Below are 22,006 nucleotides of genomic sequence, written 5' to 3'. Positions count from 1 at the left end.
TGCATCACACTGTTTCACTAAGAGCCCGAACACATGCGGTTTAGTGCATGGCTGTGACCACAAATAAAACGGAGAGGACGTGGCTTTTGTTCATTAGCCTACAGATTACAGATTGGTTATTTTGCACTCCTGACATAGATAGTCAACGCTTGGAGGTCCGGCGTGCGATTCCTCAGGTGAATTTTACTTTACCGAGCCTTTGTAGCAAAGGCTTCCACAGACGGCGCCGGTTACAGCTCGCTCGTCGCCCTTTACGTTACTTCGTATCAGCACAACGCCTAGCTTTCCTCCGTGACTTTTCCGCACGCTGCTTCCAAAACTTCCCCACCATATCTCTACAATAATGATGGAAGACGAGCCTGACAGAAGTGACTGTCTCATGCATATTAACTAAATTATCTTGTATGCATACTACAGCGCAGGGATTGGACTGAATGAGCTTCATGTCATGAATATATATCGAGAATTGCTCAGAGCGGTCGACGTCAGCATGTGCCCAGCTGCCCATACTTGGGCCGAAAAGGCCGTGCCGACGTCAGCATTTGTGACGTTGCTCCGACTAAACTTTTCAAACCGGAAGACAGAAATCGCTCTGAAAAATGCAAAAATAACTATTTTCACATATGCATACCATTAATGAGTACCCTTAGTGTTTTCAATGATGTGCAGCCTATACATATCTGTTTACATCTCAAAAAAAGTGTTTTGGGGTTTCATGACCCTTTAAGTAGGCTACCTATCTATTTTCATTCTATATCCTACTTATTTGTTTAGATACTAGGATCTATTCCATTCGGTACGTATTTATTAATTAGCTAGTAAGTAAAAATATATATATATATAGATCCTATTCATAGATACTACTATTAAATAGACACTATACACTAAAGTAGCCTACTAAATTTTACAAGTATCCTAGTTTTTTAGTAGGCTATTTAAATATGTGCTAACTATTATTGTTTCTAGTTAGTAACACATTCTTTGTTATTTTTTTTTTTTTTATTATTATTTTTGCAATTGACTTCTAGGGATCTGTCAGTCAGATAGGCCTAGTATCCACTATTCAGTTTCGACTAGTATATTCCAGTTGTGAGTAGGCTACATTTTGTATATATTAGTAATTATTTATTTTATACTAGTATTTTATTTATTCATTAGATATAGATACTTGATATATTACATATAGTACATTTATTTAGTATTTAATAAATAAGTGTGTCTACAAGTATATGCATATAGATACTCGTAGACATACTTATTTATTAAATACTAGTAGTAGGCCTACTTATTGACACAGGAGATTGTTACTTTGGAGAGTATTTATGAGTCCTTAAAATAAAATGTCATGAATATAAATATGTGATTAGTAGAGAAAGATATTAAGAGATAAACTTAACCCATTTTAAAGCCATTTTACTGGTTTTGGAAAAACAATCACACATGGCACAAAGCTTGCTTTGTGGCACTTGCTAAATGAACACACACACACATGCGCACATTGTTTTATGGGGTTATTCCATAATATATAAGACATAATATATTTTTATACTAACCCAACCCCTACCCCTAAAACTTACTTTTACTTGATCAAAAATATATCATTCTGTGTGATTTATAAATTGTTTCCCTGATGCAGACCAACAATTTTTGGGGGATATTATCACATTTGTGTGCCACAATCTTTAACAATGTCTAAATAAATAATCAAACTGAAAACCTAAGTAGGCTAAGTAATTGCCTGCAAATACTCTTATGAGCAACTGAGGAATACAGGGCTACATGGCATCTAGTTACACTGTGGTATTACACATGATTTTTTCTTTCTTTCACCATGATGGCACCAATATGCATTGGATTTTAAATTGGAATTTTAAATTGAATCCCTTTGCTCTATTTTATACTGCAATAATTGAAAATAATATAAAATATTTTTATATTGAAATAAATGGTGGATAATTTGGAGTTTAATATTATCTAGTACCTTAAACCCTCTCAAAACTAAATATTAAATAATAAATTGCTTAAACAAAATAAAGCATAAAACATGTTACACTTATTATGAATGTGAGGCAAAAATGCAAAGCGCTTTGCATAAAAGCGCTATATAAATGAGGTCCATTTACTATATAAATGCAGTCCATTTATTATCTTTTGAACTCCGATTATCACATGTGTGACCTCCCCCCACCCACACACACACACACACATGACCTTAATTATTTACAAAAAAAAATAAAATATTATGAAATGTATACAAAATATCACATTTAGCTACTATTGAATGCTTCTTACAAATACATAACTATATACGTTGTTCATTGATTTCACTTTTAATACTGCAAAGAGAAAGTTTGGGTTATAATATGGTTTGTTTTATTTTTCTATGATTCATTGCACTTTTCTAAATATCATTACCGATCATTACGCATACGTATTGCGTAAACTCCCAGAACTGCAAAAACTACAAAGCCCAGAAGAATGACGCGGTAACGCTCCGTAGTATGATTGGGCGAAGTGGTTGCCACGCCCCACTACTTTGTGCTGGTTGGCCTTTACCCTGAGCTTGTGGACACTCCCAGTCTTTCATTGGATATTGTGAGGAAAGAGGGGCGTGATCACGACGCAGAGCGGAGAGCCGTGGTGCGGGAGGAGCAAGCAGCGTGTTTCCGGTAAGGGCGACACAACAGTACCATTAGAAACGTTCTGTGCAAAAATTAAAGCAGACTTTAAAAATCATTTATTTTCATGTAATTCGACATCGACTTTATAAGTAATTGTATTGCCAGGGAGCCATCTATCGAGCGGCGCGGTACACACGCGGCAATGGAAGCCGAGTTTCGGGAAATCGATGAGCTCGGGAACTGGAACGCCGTTTATCAGGTAAAGAACTGATACTTATGATGCTCTAAATATCCACAACAACCCAAAACAAGTTAGTTTTGTTTATTTAATGTCTTGCTTATTTTTTGACAGCTAAGAATGCGCTGGTTCTTTGCTAACTCTGAATAAATGAGTTGACAAGTTGTAGAGCTGACCTGAATTTGCATTTAACGGAGATGGTGGGAAAGAGTTCATTTTTTTATCAGCGGAAGTCAGTTATTAGTTGGTTTGACACCTTTATCATCTTCTCTGACTCGCTTGCAGTTTTTTAATAGCAGTGGTGGATGACTTCTTAAACTGGATACTGGTGGTCCTCCCATAACTCTGTGTGCCATATAGTTTCTCCCAGCAAATCATGAATTGCCACATATTTGTTTTACTAACAGAATGAAGCATTTTCATCTCATAGACTTCTGTTTTTACTGTAGGAGATCAGGCAGCTGTCCAGTGACCTACCATGCAAGATCGCCAAACTTCCAGAAAACAGAAGTCGTAATCGCTACAGAGACGTCAGCCCATGTAAGTGTGCTGCTTCCCCTGTTCTACACAGTGAGTGACACCTAACGGAAGGGCCCTGTTATCAGCGAGCTGTTAAAGTCATTTCACACTGAAGATGTCATGTCTTTTTTTCTCTCCCTTTTTTAACTCTTCCGTCACAAAGAGCGACACTGTTGTGGTTTCCTCTTTCTCTGAGTCTTTCTCTTTTTCCACAACAACCTGAAAAAGGCCCTCAGCTTTCAAAACACCACAACAAATGAATGCCTGTGTATTTTATTTGTTTTCAATTGAGCATTTTCATCAGGAAGGTGTTTTACTCTCTTGTGGGGAACTGAGAACAGGACCTGAAAAAGAATCGCTCCACCGCTGAATTTGCAAAGCATCACGGGTGTTGTGCCCCACAGCTTAATCGCTCTTTCTTTTCACAGTTGACCACAGCCGTATTCATCTACAGATCGGCAATAATGACTACATCAATGCCAGTCTGATCTCAGTGGATGAAGCTCAGAGAAACTACATACTAACTCAGGTGACATACTGAATTTTACACCTTAGATTTGCATCTGCTGAGGAATCTGATACTTTATTAGCACCTGGACTACATATGACACACATGCGTTTGATACAGATTGTGTAAAGGCACTGAAGAGTTACATAATATAGTATTAGGGACAATCTAATAGTATTGTGGAAAATATCTTGTCAAGTTCACACAATTAATGGTTATGGTTTATTATTTTTTACTTTTTAAAATCTTAAATGTGCATTATGTGGAAAGTGTTTGTTTTCGCATGAGGTTTGTTTGATTTGACCAATGTGTAAAAAATGCCAGGTGAACTTAATAACAATGCTAAAATCACTCTCTTTAGGTGGTGCTTTTAGAAAAGCACAAATCCTGGCTAGTTCTGTTGACAATGAAATATAAATTAGATTAAATTTCAATTTACATAATTTCCCATAATCTATTAATCATTAACCTCTTAAATCCAAAGCAAATTACTAAATTATCACATTACTTAACCAACACAAGATCGATGTCATTTTAAAGCTTAGAAGCGTGGCTTTACAGTGAATATAGGGAATATTACCAACACTTGACAAGTGCTTTCAAATTTTGCTGACATATTAGATGTGCTCTATTTTTAAAGTGTGCAAAAAACTGCTTTACATGAAAATGTGATCTGTAAAATCATTGTGCATAACGGATAGACTGTCATATATCGTTGATAATGTTACAACTAGCAGAATACAGCAAGCTTATATGTTTCAGTTAGAGACCAAATTATACTACGTATTTCTATTTAAAAAAAAGAGAGAAAATAAATAAACTACTCTCCTTTGCATGGCTTGAAGATATTAATACATTTAGAAATACATTATTTAACCATGGCACGCTTAATTTTTTAAACGCATTTGTTTTGCTCATGTGCCTACACCTTAAAACTACGCACTCTGATGACCTTGTTTAATCGAGCACCGCTAAGTTTTTATCAATTAAAGGTGCTCTATGTTAAAATAAAATAAAAATCAGTAAAATATCCAAAAACCACTAGGCCAGTGTTATATATTTTGTTACAATTGAGTACGGTACTTGCAATATCCCAAATGGTTCCAGCTATTTGTAAATCGTGAGAAAATTGCCCCTTTAACCAAGGATGTCTGAGGTGGTCGCTTGTCAATTGCATCATATTCAAGTTTTATTTTGTAGAAATACTTTACTCTTACTGCAGTGTACAACAAGTGTCACTGCAGCCGCCAAGCAAAAGCCCAGAGTAACGTCATAACATCATTATCAACACACTTAAAGGGGTAATGAATTGAGAAATCAATTTTCCCTTTTTATATATAAAAGGTCTTGATAATATAAGAATATCCTGTAAGTTTCAAAGCTGAAAACTTCCTTGTTAGTCAAAGAAAAGCTTTTATTGACACCAGGCCCAGAAAACAATTGATCTCATATTATGCCTCATCCTGACGTTATCGTGTGATGAAACAACGCCTCTACGGAATAATAATCGCGTGTAATTCAGTAGCCCGCCCATCAACTTGTGGAGCTGTTCGGATCACGCTAGCCAGCAGCAATAAACATGCCGAAGAAGCATATCGGCTATTCCTGGCTGTGGAAGAACACAGTCGCTGCATAAGCTTCCTTCAGATCCTAATATTAGGAATGTGTGGTTAAACTTTATTTTTAATGAAGTTCCATCTCACGTGGGAAGACATTGTACTTGTGTTCGCTTCATATTACAGTGGAATCGTTTGTAAACAAGTCTCAGGTCGATAGTGGGTTTGCAGACATTGAGATTAAAACACAATGCTGTGCCTTCTATATTGAATCTGACAGGAATGGTGCAACCTACTTATGTGTGTAAAACATGTTTTTTTTTGTATGTGATAGTATTGCTATCACATATAAAAAGGCTGGAGAATACTTTTTTTTTGTTGGTTCATTGCGATTCGGGATCATGCTTCTAGGGCTCACAAAGCCCAATGTCCCGGGGCTATGTGTTTGCCAGACAGGCTACCGAAGTCCGTGGGCAGACCGGTGAATCTTAAATAGTGAAATATAACATTCCTTTCTCTGTCTACGATATTTGAAGGGTGCACGTGCACTTGTATGTGTGTGTGTGTGTGGTTTGCGCTTATATCCACAGATATAAACTTATATCCTCAGGCCAAGTATTACGAGGCCAAGTTTACGAGCCCTGTGAGAGAAGAATCATTCTGGTTGCTGCTTTTAAAACAATCCTTCTCTTGTGTGAACTGACAGGGGAGCTGAAGCTCATTAAATATGCAAATCTTATCCAATCCTAATTGTGGGCGTTTACTTCCAAGTCATCAGTGCAGCACACCCATCAAAACCGAGTGTTTCTTGAGACAGCCTCAAAACCAGTGTAGAAAATAGTCTATTAGTTATGATGTTTTTGAATGTAAAAAACACACGAACATCATTAGTTGACCTCAGACAACAGTATACAGTGAGGAAAATAAGTATTTGAGCACCCTGCTATTTTGCAAGTACTCCCGCTTAGAAATCATGGAGGGGTCTGAAATTGTCATCTTAGGTGCATGTCCACTGTGAGAAACATAATCACAAAAAAATCCAGAAATGACAATGTATGATTTTTTAAAAACTATTTGTATAATACAGCTGCAAATAAGTATTTGAACACCTGAGAAAATCAATGTTAATATTTGGTACAGTAGCCTTTGTTTGCAATTACAGAGGTCAAACGCTTCCTGTAGTTTTTCACCAGGTTTGCACACACTGCAGGAGGGATTTTGGCCCACTCCTCCACACAGATCTTCTCTAGGTCAGTCAGGTTTCTGGCCTGTCGCTGAGGAACACGGAGTTTGACTACAACTGAGCTAGGACGTGTGTGTGTGTGTATATATATATATATATATATATATATATATATATATGTGTATGTATGTGTGTATGTATATATGTATATATATATATATATATATATATATATATATATATATATATATATATATATATATATATATATATAATATATTAAGGATGTCACAATACTCAATATAATATCGAACCATTCGGTAGGGCATTCACGCTTCAATACATGCTTGTAAATTGCGTTTTTTTTTGTACTATTTCGTACTATTTCTCTTCGTTTTAAATATTCCTCTCAGTTTATTTCACCTCTTTTTGAGTGTGCCTGTGAGTTGACGCGCTGATATGAGCAAATCCAATCATATGCACTAAAGTTAGGGGGTGTTATCCGCGTTTTAAAGCCTTGGCGGTTAAACATTTTGTTCGTGTTTTACATGCGCTGAGCGCGTGAGCCTGTCAATACACACAAGGTTAACATATAAACACAGTCGGTTATGTTTAAAGTGAAAGTAAAATTGCGCGTTTGTATATGAGATGCCAGCAGGTCTTAGCATGATGTTGTATGATGTTCCTTAGAAATAATAATAGCATTATTATTACTTGAAGTACATTTTAGTTTACATTAGTGATATATATTTCTGTCATAATTTAAGTTAAACAACTTTTATTTTGACAGTTTGTTTTGAAGAGTTTTGACAAATTTTGTGACATGACTCAAGTTTATGTGTTCGTGTCACACAAATCACTAGTGACATGCACCGACTGGCTTTTTCTGCTGTGCGATAATGTTGGATTAATACATATGGAGTAGAAGTGTCCAGAGCTTATCATTATCAATGTAAATGTTTCAACTATCTCGATATGAAATTGTCTATGATATTATCACCCAGCCCTAGTTAGCACAATTTGCTGACATATTAAATGCGCTCTATTTTCATAGTGTGAAAAAAACAGCGTTACATGAAAATGTGATCTGTAAATCATCGTACATAACAGATAGACTGTCATATATCATTGAAAAGGTCTCAACTAGCAGAATACAGCAAGCTTATATGTTAGCATCCATAAGAGTTAAATCCATAAGAACACCTTTTCTTTAAAAATCTGTCACATTGATGTCTTAACAGACATATTAACAGCATTGCATTCATTCATTCATGCATTGAATAAGTACACTGAATATTCGTTATCTAGTTGTTTATTTTCATGACAACTGAACTAGGACGTGGGATGTGGAGAAGGATAGACTTTTGTAATGGTGAACGTTATTTGTTTGATTTGGGGCCATTGCTAAAATTCACACTGCCCATGACAAGTTTTAATTGGTTGGCCACAATTAAAATTTGGAACAGAACAAAATCAAATTCTATCTATTATTTTTCGCACACCAGGTGTCTCAGCCAATCAAAGAAAATGTTTTAAACCGCTTTTTAAGTTTAAAGATGAACCATTGTAACAATGGACATTTTAATTAATAGTTCTACAGTATAAGTTAGAGTTAAAGGTAACAATACTGATTTGTTTCAATGAACGTGTATTTGACTTTTCGGATGGGACTTTGGGAATAAATAAGGCAAAAAGCTTAGGGAACATTGACTTATCCTGGATAGCTACACTAATATAATAAGAAGCAAATAATGGGGAAACTCCCTATTTAGAGGACCCCCCCCCCCCCCCCCCATCCTGGTTTTTACATTTGTGTTTATTTGGTATTACTTGTCCATTAGGCTGCCAACACCCTAATCAGCGTCACACACTGTGATACTACAGTGACATTCCATTTTGACTCGTGGCATCTGCCAGAAAGATTTTCCCTCTCCTGTATCTGGAAAGAACACTGGGAAATGTTGTGAAATCTTGCATGACATGTTTCTTTATAATGCAGATGAATTTGCACATTGATGCTCTGAGACGGCAACAGACTCGTCTCAACCTGCAAGACTTGTTCAGTCAGAGCATTGCCAGCTACCACCACAAACACACACACACACACACACACACACACACACACGCATTCTCACCCCAGCAGCATGTACCCCACGACTGCCTAAATGTGTGGTTTACTCATGAGTACTTGCGTTTCCACTATAAGAAAAAAAAAAAAAATCCCAAACACTTTTAAAAGAAATTTAAATTTATTAACAGACATTTTCACCAAACATGTTGAATTTTTTCCCCCCGTGTATAACAAAAACTTTGGGGTAAAGAAATTAATTAGTTTATTAAGCAATGTTGCATGCAAATTGATCAAATGTGACAGTAAAAACATAATGTTACAAAAAATTGTATTTCATATAAATGTTGTTCTTTTGAACTTTTATGAAAGAATCCTGAAAGAACTATCAATGTTTCCACAAAAATATTAAACAAATATTTTGCACAAATGTTTTTAACATTGATGATAAATTTATTTTTAAGCACCAAATCCGCATATTTAGAATAAAATTTGTGACACTAAAGACTACAGTAATAATGCTGAAAATTCAGCTTTGCCATCACAGGAATACATCACATTATAGGCTCTGTTTACACCTGGTATTAAATGCATTTTGGTTGATCGGATCGGAAGTAGACGAATCAGACACGTACTGTTTAGAGCTGGGGCCTCATGTATCAACTTTGCATATGGCAGCTTTCACACTCCCGGTCGGATGTACTAACAGTAAAATTAACGCGAAAATGTATGTTCCTCCACAACAATTTCCTGTCTGTCGTATGTACATTTCTCATCTGCACACAAACTCTGACCCATGCATACAAACTCTTTTACTAGAGTGAGAAAAGTAATGAAGTAAGAACAATTTAAAACTGTTTTCAATTTGATATAGGTTACACGTGTAGGGCACTTAATGTTCCAGTTTTATTAATGGCAATATGCACTGTAATTACATAGTCATTACTCAGAATTTAAACAAAAATTATATGAATTTAGATAAATGTGGATGTGCAACTTTTGATCACTTCCTGTGACACTGTTTCAGTGGTTTCAAGGATTAAATACGGGCTAATTCCAATAATTCCTCTTTAAACTAGACTGTAGATCTCATGTTATGACAATATGTTTACGCGAGAACGCTGATCAGTAATGTACACTTAGTTCGATATTACAGACACTGCAGGATTAGGTGGTCGAACGGTATATTGTCCGGTTTAAATGGGTCAAATGATAATATCTTGCTGTACAACCGAAGTTGCATGGACACGGAGTGTAAAGACATCACAATAATTCATAATTCACAAAATTATGAAAAATACCACTGTATTGGAAGGAAATGGCACGTTTCCTTTTTAAAATACTTTGCCAGTGACCCGCTGAGTCAGACAATTATTTTTACGCTGCAATAAATATGTAAATACAATTTCTATTTCCATTAAAAATAGCCTAAACACGTTTACATTATCAGCAAAACTGCATGAATTTGATTTGAATTTGAACTGTTTAAAATTAACAATTTTTTAAAATTAAAATAACACTTTATTTTAAAAAAATACCTGAGAAATATTTTATACTATTTTGTTTTTATGGATATTTTGATATATTTATTCTACACCATAAAAAGGATATTGAATGATTTTCAGCAATGTAATGTGTAAGTCACAAATGACATTTATAGTCCGTATCTAATATTTTGACCGTGTTAAACATGGTGTCACGTGGATGGGAATATGCATGCAAATGATATGCAGATGAGGTCATGCATATTAAAACTTGACGTTGTAAGCTCCATGTATGTTGATTTCGGGGAGGAGACAGGGTGGAGATAGACGTATGCCCAATCTTCTACTGGCTGTGATTTATAAAGGGATTTTTGCACATGTTCTGGCATACTCATGGTTTTATAAATCTGATATTTTTGGCGTAATAATCTAGCTTTTGTGCGTACGTACAATTTTACAAAGAAATCTATGGAAAGTTTTATAAATGAGGCCCCTGGTGTTTTAAAAGTCTCTTTTAGGGCACTTTCAACCACTTCTGCCCTGATTTCTTCGAGGGGAAGGGTCTATGAGTGGGTAAATGTATCGTTTTTTTCAGATGTTTCGATCTAATAGACGAAATAAGCTCACACAATTTACATATGAACGCGACCAGAGACACCGAAAAAAACGTACAGAAAAGCATCAGCTTTCGTTTCTGCTCTGACAGCTGCAAGATGCAAACGTATTGAGTGCATGTTACAAATCAAGAACATTGGGAACAATGCTTGCTACGTTTTTGTCTTCAGCCACCAAAGTTGAAGTCAGTAGGCAGAGAGTAGGTGGTCTCTTTGTGGCTTTTCGAATGCATTCGATCTACACTACGAAAGCAATCCGGTTGAATGCGTTTTCGACTACCTCTGGAAGTGAGTTTAAAAGGTTTTAGACCCCGTTTACCTGTATTTAGCGTCTGTTTACCTGTGATCTGATCGACCAAAATGCATTTTAATACGAGCTGTAAACGGAGACAAAAAATATTAAAACAAAAACTGTTTGTTTAAATTGGAATGTAAAAACATTAGTGTTTGATCAAACAAATGCAGACAAATTCATGCTATGTATGTTTTTAAAATGTATTATTAATAGAGTGCACTTGTTGTACTTGTTTTAATTGTTGTGTTTATGTTTAGGGTCCGTTACCAAACACCTGTGGTCATTTCTGGGAGATGGTGTGGGAGCAGCGCTGCAGAGGGGTGGTGATGCTGAATCGCGTTATAGAGAAAGGCTCGGTGAGAGAAACACACAGTACCTGTTTATTTGTACCATACCTGTAGCATTGATACACACTCGCTTTGGATACTTCCCTAAAATACTTCAAGTCTGCATATGGAATGTGTACATCGGTTGTGTGTGTGTGAATCTTGTGGTGTATGGTAATAATGAAGTGTGTGTGCAGGTAAAGTGTGCTCAGTACTGGCCTCAGCGAGAGGAGAGGGAGGCTGTTTTTGAGGACACAAACTTCAGACTTACTCTGATCTCAGAAGATGTGAAATCGTACTACACAGTACGAGAGTTGGAGCTGGAAAATCTGTTGGTGAGACTTATTCTTCATCTCATCTCAGTCTTTCACTGATCATTCTGCTATTTTTAACACTAGAGCTTTTATGCGGTCCTTTTTCTTTCTCCAAAAATGTTGCGTGTGTGAAAATGTTCCTAAAAATGAACTTCTTTATAGCTGGATGGCTTGTTGACTTGACTCAACGCTCTCAGGATATTACAGATGCCAGAGGCTCATTTCAGAAAGCACACACTCATCATGATTAATGTTGTGTCATGTGTGTTTAAAGACACAGGAAACACGGGAGATTCTTCATTTCCACTACACCACATGGCCAGATTTTGGCGTGCCAGAGTCGCCTGCATCTTTTCTCAACTTCCTGTTCAAAGTGCGCGAGTCAGGCTGTCTGAGTCCAGATCACGGCCCTGTCGTGGTTCACTGCAGCGCTGGCATTGGCCGTTCTGGAACGTTCTGCCTAGTAGACACCTGCCTTCTACTGGTGAGAGAACTGACTGCTTCTATGTGATGTCATATCTGTCTGACAAAATTGCTTATATTAATAGTTCACTTTTACTCAACTTTTATATGTACTCAATAGCAAAATAGTTTCTATTACACCATGCAAACTGGTGAGGGGTAAAAAAGAACATTGCGTGGATAAAGAAAACATTCTCCGAGGTTAGGACAGTTTTTTTTCTTTTCTTATTTGTATAATTTATATTTTCATGCTAATTTCTAGACACTATTAAGTATCTTTGCACTCATTCTAACAGGTAAGAGGTATAAAAAAAAAAATCTTATGTAGGGCAAAACAACCCTTTATAAAACTTAATTCAATAGAGGTTAAGCTGAATACATCAACTAAACAAAAACAAGAAGACACCAGATACAATGTATGTTGGAAATCATCTTAGCTTCTTTATTAACACTCAACTGAAAATCCTGCTCGTTACAAATGCATCTTGTATACCACCTCGTGAGTTATGTTTAGCCAAATTTCAAGAGCCTGCTTTCTTTGTTTTGCTGCATGCCTCAATCTTGCCGGCTTTTCTTCGATTGCATTTATTTTCATTTTATTTGTATTACCTTCCAATGTCACTCTTTAAAAACAAAAAAAAAACAAATGGACACTTTCTCATGGGATCCACGCAAATCTCGTAGGTGACCTATTTTGATCTCAAAAGGTGAATTTGCAGGAGGAGTTTGCATGTATGTATTAATGTATTATTCACAATTTCCATCGACGCATTACATTGACCTTGCAAATGGTGTTATACCAGTGAAATTTCATGATTATTGGTACCTTGGTACTCCATTATTGAGAGAAATTAAGCAGAGCAGCTTTGTTTATATACCACATTTCATACACTATTGTAATTCAAAGCGTTTTACACAGAGAAAAGGGAATTCGAATAATCATTAAAAAATAAATAAATTTAAAACGGTTATAAAAGGAATTAAAAGAACAAGCCCAACCTCTATGTTTATACTATACTCGCGTAATAACCTCTCTCTTCTAAGTATGACCTGAACTATTTGAGGAGTATCCCAGAAAGACCAACCCAGTTTATCAGCCTGTCAATAAATATGTTCTGGTCAAGTGACAAATGCTGCACTACGGTCGAGTAGCACCAGCATTGATAATTTACCTACATCGGTATTGAGGCGAATATTATTTATTATCTTTGAGTGCTGTCTGTGCTGTGATGCAGTAGGAAACCAGATTGAAAATTGTCAAAGTATCCATTTGAGCTTAAGAATTTGTTCAGCTGACTAAAAACAACTTTTTCAGTAATCTTGCCTATGAAGGGAAGATTTGAGATTGATCTGTAGGTCTCTACAGTACCAAAAAGAGTGCGGGTGTTGTCCAAAGTTGGTCAAAAGATTAATTGTTACTAGGGGTGTAACGATACATTTTTATATTGCGATATAAAATGCAATGATATCTATTGCGATGAAAACAATAAGTCTTCATATAGTTCGTTTTATCCAAGGCTCAGCTTACTGTTTGTTTGTTTTATAAGTATAAGTATTATTCATCCAAAAATATAAATTCTGTCATTTAATTTTAAAACTATAAGAATAAGAGATTTGAAACAGAAGAGATTTAAAGTCCATTTCCTTAAAATTGAAAAGATCTAAAATGGCCATAAAGTCGTCGTAAAAAAATAAATCGAGATTTATTTCTCTGAAAAAACGTTTTCTGAAGAGACACAATGGCTTTATATGATGAACAACACTATAGTAAACATGAACATTCAAATGCGTGTGAGAACCAAGAACAACGTGAGCGTGGGTAAATGGAGACCATTTTAAATTTTGGATGAACTAACCCATTAAGGATTGGGAATAGTCATTTTGACATGCTTGATATCACTATATCGCAATAATTCATTTTAGTAGTGTGATTATTTAAAGCGTTTTAGATGTTTCATTCTATGTCCTCGCATTAATAGCAGGAGAGGTGGAACAAAGTGTGCTCCTGAAGACTGGAGTATGATGCTGAAAATTTGCTTGACATTTTTCACATAACAGCAGTGTCTGTACTTTAGACTTCCCTAGTACAAAGACTCAAAGATGTTCTTGCTTTTCTTTAGAACTCAGTAGACCCCCTTATGTCCTCTAAAAGCTGCTATTGTGTGTTCTCAGATGTCTCAGAGGGAAGATCCATCATCAGTACGAATCCAGGAGGTTTTGCTGGAAATGCGACGATACCGCATGGGTCTGATCCAGACAGCTGATCAGCTGCGTTTTTCTTACCTCGCTGTCATAGAGGGTGCCAAGTACATCATGGGAGACAAGTCTGTACAGGTAATGCCATGGGATGTTAAAGAAACCAACAAATTTGAAACATTTAAAATTGTTGTTGTGAAATGTTTCATTTCTGGACTCTTTGCTGAAGGTGTTGTAGGATGTAGAGCAGAGTGATGTGCTGGTTGATATTAAATACTAGATACTAGGGGAGTTGAAATGAATCGTTGCATTTTGATTATGCATTAATGCAGTAATAAACCATAATCCATTATAGCCTACTGACGTCATTCGTCAAGCTAGCATAAAAGGGAGGAGGGAGGCGAAACACAAAAGTGAGTAATGTTAAAAATGCACACAATTTTTCAACATTTTACGGCTGTGTGTGCGAGGCTCCTGTGGGGTGCGAGTGTGTGACTGTTATATTGTAACTTAAGTACAACCTACTTGACAGTTTAATGCGCTTTCAGTATTTACTAGCAGGGCTGCTACCTCTCACGCATTCAGAGTTAGACTCCCAAATTACACTTTTCACACACACTCACCCACACATCCATTTTCTCTTGGAGCGAAAAATCGTGAAGCAAAGAGGACACTGACACCGACAGAAGACAGAGCAAGTTACTTTTGACATGATACAAATTAATTCTCAAATTCTGTCCAACTTGTTACCAAATATAAACAATAAATACCGTTTTGTCATTTGGAGAGAAGCGTTTTGCTAAAAGTGTACACTATAATATATTATTACCTTTGACATATAATGTTCTTATTATTATAATAATAATTTTAACATTTTAATAATAATGCCAGCTGACAGGGCTGTCTATATTTTTACAGAAATAGGTCAGATTTTGGTGAGATCTTCCTCAGGTGGTGGTTGGGTAGCTGTTTTTAATGCCTGGTCAAAAGTAACTGCAAACCTAATACTACTACTACTAATAATAATACTAATACTAATAATTATAATAACCACCAGGGCTTGACATTAACTTTTTTGCAAACCAGCCAAAAAACCTGTTGGCTATATGTAAATGAGCACAGAACAGTCATGTAAATGAGCACAGCACACACCAACTCTACATGATCAAGCCTACATTAAATTTTTAACATGACATGTCATCAAATAGGTCTAGATAATACAATGCTTGTCTGAAAAAATATTTTTTGGTGTAAATATAATTTATCATATTCGGCCATTTATTAGGCTATACCTGTATATAATATTTATTCTCAAGAAATATTCCAATGTAAATATAGCACATTTTGTGTATAAGCCTATACTGTAACCTAGTGAAATGCATATCTATATTGTCATGTGATTTTAATTTGATTAAATATCACAAATCTAAAAGGTGTGCTTCATACCTGACACCTAGATTAACAATTTCCAGTTGGACTCACATAGGCTACATGTCTGCTTTGTTATTTATAATGAGAGCGCAGATTTCAATGAGCGAGTGCACACTCTAAACAAAACGCTGGCATTTCCGCGGTGACTAATCTAAACGCCTCTGATTATCAGACATTGCAATCATAAGTTTAAAAGAATTGTGTGTAATTGTTTATAACGCTCAATGCTTTTATACGAGATGAGATGCCTTTTGAGAAGACTACAATAAAATTCAACCCGCCAAAGTGGCTAGTGGGAATGACTGTTACACGCCACAGCTAAAATTCACCCGCAAATGGCAGATTGGCAGTTGTTAATGCCAAGCCCTGATAACAACAAAAGAACACATTACACAATTGTTGTTATTAAATGAAATATTTAGATATTTAACACTTATTAGATAACATTACAGTTTTATAGTAGCTGTATTATGTGCAAACAATATAAATCATAAAGTGATTTTGAAGAGATTGTAATCAGGTGCCAGAAAAAGATTACCCATTAAAATGTCTTTACATAATGGTCCCGATCATGGAACAATGCACAGCACAAGCACAGCGTTGAGCTTCATGAGTCTGTTCAGTAAGGAGCATTTTGATTGGTGGATTAAAAGCTCACCGCCATTGGCTAAACAGAACATCCTCCAAAAAACAAAAACAAAAAAAAAGATCTTTATGAATCTTAACCTTGCCAGGAAGGTCTCAAAAATACCACACACAAATGCAAAGCAGAAGCAGTCCACGCACGTGTGACGATTTGCAAATTCAGATTCATACATGCAACATCCTTTCATAAATGTGTGATAAATTATGTGTGAAGAAAATTAAGAACTTCATGTATACATATTTGTGTAAATTTCTAATTTATTGAATTTACAAATCGGATTTTTTAAATGTGAATTGTGCTGTGTATTTATGAATTTTGTTTTGTAAATGTATAATTTTTGAGGCTGATCCGGTTCCCTAGCCTGACGGCCAACCATTGGCTTGGTGTGTCCCTTTCTTTAAAATAACTTCTCTATTTTAATACATTTTAAAATGTAATTCATTCCTATGATGGGAAAGTTGGATTTTCAGCATCATACTCCAGTCTTCAGTGTCACATGGTCCTTTAGAAATCATACTAATATACTTATTTGGGATTATCAATGTTAAGAATTATTGTTCTTTTTAATATCGTTGTGGAAAAAGTTACTTTTTTTTCCCTTCAAGATTCATTCAATAGAAAAGAAAAAGACAATGTCAGGGCTGTAAAATTATTAATGTATTTACTGTCACTTCTGATCACCTAAAAATAAAAATTCTGTCATCATTTACTCACCCTCATGATGTTCTTTGAAACACAAATGAAGATCTTTAGAATATATCCATATGAAATCAAGAGGTAAATCAGACTTCAGAAGAGGCATGCATGATCACTTAATATGAAGCACAGATTTAATTTAGGCTTTTATTTGCATATATATCTTGATCAGCAAACATGCATAAAGCTTTTAAATGTGATAAATCTGTTCATCACATAAAGTCTTTGAGTCTTTTCAGAAGATTTGGACTAAATAATTCGATTCGTATGGATTTATTTTACAGTCTCTTTATGAACTTTTGAAGCGTCAGAGTTTTGGGTGGATAGATTTTTATTGAGGGGCTGAAATCTTTTTATTTTATTTAAAATATCTATAATTTGTGTTCTGAAGATAAAGCGAAAGCCTTATAGGTTTGAATCGACATGAGGGTGAGTAAATGACGGAATTTTGAGTTTTGGGTGAACTATACCTTAAATGCATCTTTGTTGGATAAAAGTATCAAAACTTTCAATGTTAGTGTACTTGACAACTTTTTTTTTTTTAAATAATAATTTTTTTCTCCTACCACTTGTCCATAAAATATATATATTTTACAAAAAAAATTATATTGTAATTTAATATGAAACATTTTGAGGTTGAACTTCCAGCAAAAATATTTAAAAACTTCTACCGTGATATGTAACATTTTGTTCATGCCACCCACTTCTAGTAGGCTGTATCGATTAGTGAAGTGTTTGCATTTCTGTGTGAGTAGGAGTGTTGGAAGGAGTTATCAAATGAGGAGGATCTCCCCCCTGAATTCACTCCTCCTCCCAGGCCACGGCCCCCTATAGACCCTCCTAACGGCAAAGACGACCTGGAGAACTCTGACAAACACTTCTTCACTGAGATCATAAAAAACAGTGCAGAAATCTGTGCAAACAGGTCAGCCTACTCTTAATATATTCTCTCTGTAGTGCTCATCCACACCCGGCATCCACATACAAACATTTTTTGTTGCTGTTTTTCCAGTGCACCCCAGACGTTCTCAGATGGCCCAGACCTGCGCAGACGGATGGTCACAACTGGTGAGGTCGAAGCGACAGCTTTGTCAAGCGAACCACCCGACGACCTAATAGTTGCAAGAGAAGCCCCTCCAAAACCTGCGCGGTCTCCCCCCAAGACTCCCACAGCAGAGGCTGCTCCTGCCCCCGCCCCTGCCCATGGAGCGTGGAGCCCCTTGATGGCCAGTGTGTGTATGTGCACGGTACTGGCTGCAGGTGCTTATGTCTGTTACCGCACCTATTTCCACTGATGCCCTGTCTTTCATTCCGTCTCTTTCTCTATCCCTCCATCTGCTGGCTATTGGTGGGAAAAGAAGAAGAGAGAGACACACACACAGACACTCACACTTTCTCGGCTGGACCTGTCTCTCTCAGCCGAGCCCATCTCACTTTTTCCAAGTGTCTCCGGGGAAGAGTTTCAGAGGCTTTTCTCTGCCAAACTGCTGTCGTCTCCCTATATACACACTCTTACACACAATCTAATAAATGTGTGTCCGTTTAAAACCTCAGGGCCTCACAAATCAGGTGTTGCTACCTAAACGTTACATACAGGTAAAAGAAAATCCAAAAGACTGTTATTGCTGCAGTAAGTAAGGGAAATTTTGTGTGTTTGTGTGTATTTCAATCATGGCATTTTTTTTGTTTTTTTTTTGCATTTTAAGTCTGACGACTATCAGTGATGGTCTCGGATGGAGCTGCACAGGAGGTGAGCTCGTAATACATGCTGAACACACAAATCTGCTGTACCTAAAATGGGAGTCTGATATGATCAAGTGCTCTGTGTTGAACCTTCGAAATTGTTACAGTAGAAAACTTCCCAAACCTTTTCTCTTTTCATCCTTTTCTTCCCTTCTTCGGCTTTTGTGTGTATGCCAAAGGTGACGCTGGCACTTCGTCTGTGTTCTCATTCATTAGTTTTTTTCGTTCCTTTTAACCAAAAGGTTCAGACGATTTAAAATGCTGGAGCTGGGGTCAAACCTCAGTCAGATCCACCAGTTTTGCTGGTCCCCCAGAGGCCTAATGCAATAAAATGAATTGTGGCCATTTAGCTCAGTCAAAACGAGAACTCTCATTTTATTTTTCATTTAACAGAACTACTTAAATCACTTAAATCAGCCAAGCTTTCTTACTAGACCTAATGTTCTGCACTTGATGGGTCTTTACCCCCAAATTATTGTAAATTTCCAGTGAAAATAATTTTACTTTAATGATGGAACAGTGAATCCCTCAGTGTTTTCAGCTAAACATCCCTGGCTGATTGATTGATTAAATAAAAGTGTGGCAAACCTCAATCAGCAGGTGGCAGTATTGAGTGTAATGAGATTTGTTGTTGTTGTTGTTGCTTGTATTCCCCTTTAGAAGATAGTGATTCATGGGACAGGATTTGAAATTTAATTTGACATTTTTTCTAGTTGCAATACAGATACATTCAGATGCTTCTGGCCTTTGTCACATGACTTGAACGATGGGCAGGGAGCGCAGGGGGTCTGACTAAACAAACAAAAACAAAAAACCTGAAAACACCAGCACTGAATGTATGCAAAAAGAGAAACGATCAGTGACAGTGAGGTGTCTTCGTGTTTTAGTATTTTATCATATTATTGTCATAGTAATTATCAAGAGAGATTAACAGCAGAAGGACATAAACATTTCCTTCAAATCAAACCACGCTGCAGAACTGTAACTTTTTAACAGTGTGAAGAAGTCCAATGCAGTAACCTCAAAACAAAGCCTTTTCTTTAGGTGTATTGAGGCCCGAAACGCTTTTAATTGCGACTTCGCTTTGTGTGGTGACTTTTTTTACTGCTGCTTGACCAGTCCAAAATGGTAATTTTTGGGATGCTGGGCTGAGAGGAGAGATTCGATGTTCCACACTCTGAAGCTGTTAATGGTTGGTTCGAAGATTCTGCCACCATCCATCATAGTGACTCTCAGAATCTGGTCCTGTAGCTGGACCACAGAATGTAAAGTCTCTTTTCTTGATAGCTTTATTTACACACATATATAGAGAAATATATTTGTCTGTGTCATTGTTTGTCATCTTTCAGTTATCTTTGGACTGGCAGACATCAGACATCTTTGGCCTTTGTGTTTGAGGCTCAAGAATCTCCTACATCCTGTTGTGTTGTTTTTAATGTTTTTCTTTTGTAAGTAAAGCGTATGCCTTGTTCCAGTTGGATGTAATGAAAAAATGTTTTTTGGAAAGAATACAGAGCAGACGCTGTGATAATAAATGTGTACCTCTCTGATGATCTTCTGGTTTTGATTTTGTTCCCATTTAGTTCTTATTCCCTCATGTGACGGTTAGAGAAGTTCCTCCGATATGAATGAAAGCTAGAGTTCTAATGTAAGAAAAAAAAAAGCTAAATCATTTATTAAAGTATGGTGTAGTTTGAGCTTGTTTTATCATATTATTTAATTCAAGCTCACATTTGATAACACATTTAAAACTTAATGTAAAGTATACAGGTCTTGATTATGGACTTGGCCAAATCTCTGGCCTGGCTGCCTCATAAGGCTAAATAAATTTTAACCAAGGTCCTCAGTGATCCAGATGCTAAGGACCCCAGCAACAAACAAATAATACAAAAAAAAAAAAAAAATACAAAAAAAAAAAAAAAAAAAAGTGAGAAAGGAGTTTCTACGGAGAAAAATATACTGGTACTATATATTTTTATATTTTAAAAAAAGAGAGATGAAAATGTAGAATAATTGTAAAATGTGTAAATATTATATTAATGTAGTAATGCTACAACTCTAGATGCTATTGAAAGGAGTGCTGTCAAATTGATACATTTTATCACATCTAATAAAAGTTAATATATACAAAATGTGCATTTACGTGTGTGTATGTCTGTGTGCTTGCATGCGTGTCTCTGTATACACACACATACACGGATCAGACATAACATTATGATTCCTAATATTGTGTTGGTCCTCCCTTTGTTGCCAAAACGGCCCTGACTCGTCGAGGCATGGACTCCACTAGACCGTAAAAGGTGCCCTGTGGTATCTGGCTACCAGGTATCAAGATGTTAGCACCAGATCGTTTAAGTCATATAAGTTGCAAGGTGGGCCTCCATGGATCAGACTTGTTTATTCCGCACCTCCCACAGATACTCGATTGGATTGAGATCTGGGAAATTTAGAAGCCAAGTAAGCACCTCAAACTCGTGTTCCTCAAACTATTCCTGAACAATTTTTGCTTTGTGGCAGGGCGCATTATCCCGCTGAAAGAGGCCATACCATTTCCATGAAAGAGTATACATGATCTGCAACAATGCTTGTAGGTGGTACATGTCAAAGTTACATTCACATGGATGGCAGGACTCAAGGTTTCCCATCAGAACATTGCCCAAAACATCACACTGCCTTAGCCAACTTTATTCCATAGTGCATCCTGCTGCCATGTGTTTCCCAATTAAGCAACACATGCCACCTGCCGTCCACATGATGTAAAGAAAACGTAATTCATCAGACCAGGCCACCTTCTTTCATTGCTCTGTGGTCCAGTTGTGATGCCCACTGTTGGCACTTTCGGTGGTGGACAGGGGTCAGCATGGGCACCCTGACTGTTCTACAGCTATGCAGCCCCATATGCAACAAACTGCGATGCACTGTGTATTCTGACACCTTTCTATCAGAACCAGCATTAACTTATTGAGCAATTTGAGCTACAGTAGCTCGTCTGTTTGATCGGACGACACGGGTCAGCCTTCACTCCCCACGTGCATTAATGAACCGTGGCAGCCCATGACCTTGTTGCCGGTTCACCACTGTTCTTCCTCTGCTCTGACCACTGCAG

At 36.6% G+C, this 22,006-nt stretch overlaps 1 protein-coding gene across 1 annotated transcript; it reads left to right on the top strand.

Annotated features, from left to right (window-relative positions):
• The first annotated feature begins 2,560 nt into the window (after positions 1-2,560).
• ptpn1 (protein tyrosine phosphatase non-receptor type 1) lies at positions 2,561-20,451 on the top strand. The gene is made up of 10 exons (XM_067413628.1): positions 2,561-2,669; positions 2,787-2,880; positions 3,309-3,399; positions 3,807-3,907; positions 11,344-11,442; positions 11,610-11,747; positions 12,001-12,210; positions 14,361-14,522; positions 17,913-18,082; positions 18,170-20,451. The coding sequence occupies exons 2-10, from the start codon at positions 2,824-2,826 to the stop codon at positions 18,450-18,452; spliced, it is 1,311 nt and encodes a 436-aa protein (XP_067269729.1). The 5' UTR covers positions 2,561-2,669; positions 2,787-2,823; the 3' UTR covers positions 18,453-20,451.
• The last annotated feature ends 1,555 nt before the right edge of the window (positions 20,452-22,006 follow it).

The sequence above is a fragment of the Pseudorasbora parva genome, chromosome 13 (assembly GCF_024679245.1).
Source record: "Pseudorasbora parva isolate DD20220531a chromosome 13, ASM2467924v1, whole genome shotgun sequence".
NCBI lineage: Eukaryota > Metazoa > Chordata > Actinopteri > Cypriniformes > Gobionidae > Pseudorasbora > Pseudorasbora parva.
This window is presented reverse-complemented; position numbering and strand designations above follow the sequence as displayed.

What these genes read in the sequence shown, in the direction of transcription:
- ptpn1 (XM_067413628.1), top strand. Translation starts at nt 2,824, where the DNA reads ATGGAAGCCGAGTTTCGGGAAATCGATGAGCTCGGGAACTGGAACGCC. An exon ending in GAAACTACATACTAACTCAG is followed by an intron (nt 3,908 to 11,343) that starts GTGACATACTGA and finishes GTTTATGTTTAG; the next exon opens with GGTCCGTTACCAAACACCTG. An exon ending in GCAGAAATCTGTGCAAACAG is followed by an intron (nt 18,083 to 18,169) that starts GTCAGCCTACTC and finishes CTGTTTTTCCAG; the next exon opens with TGCACCCCAGACGTTCTCAG.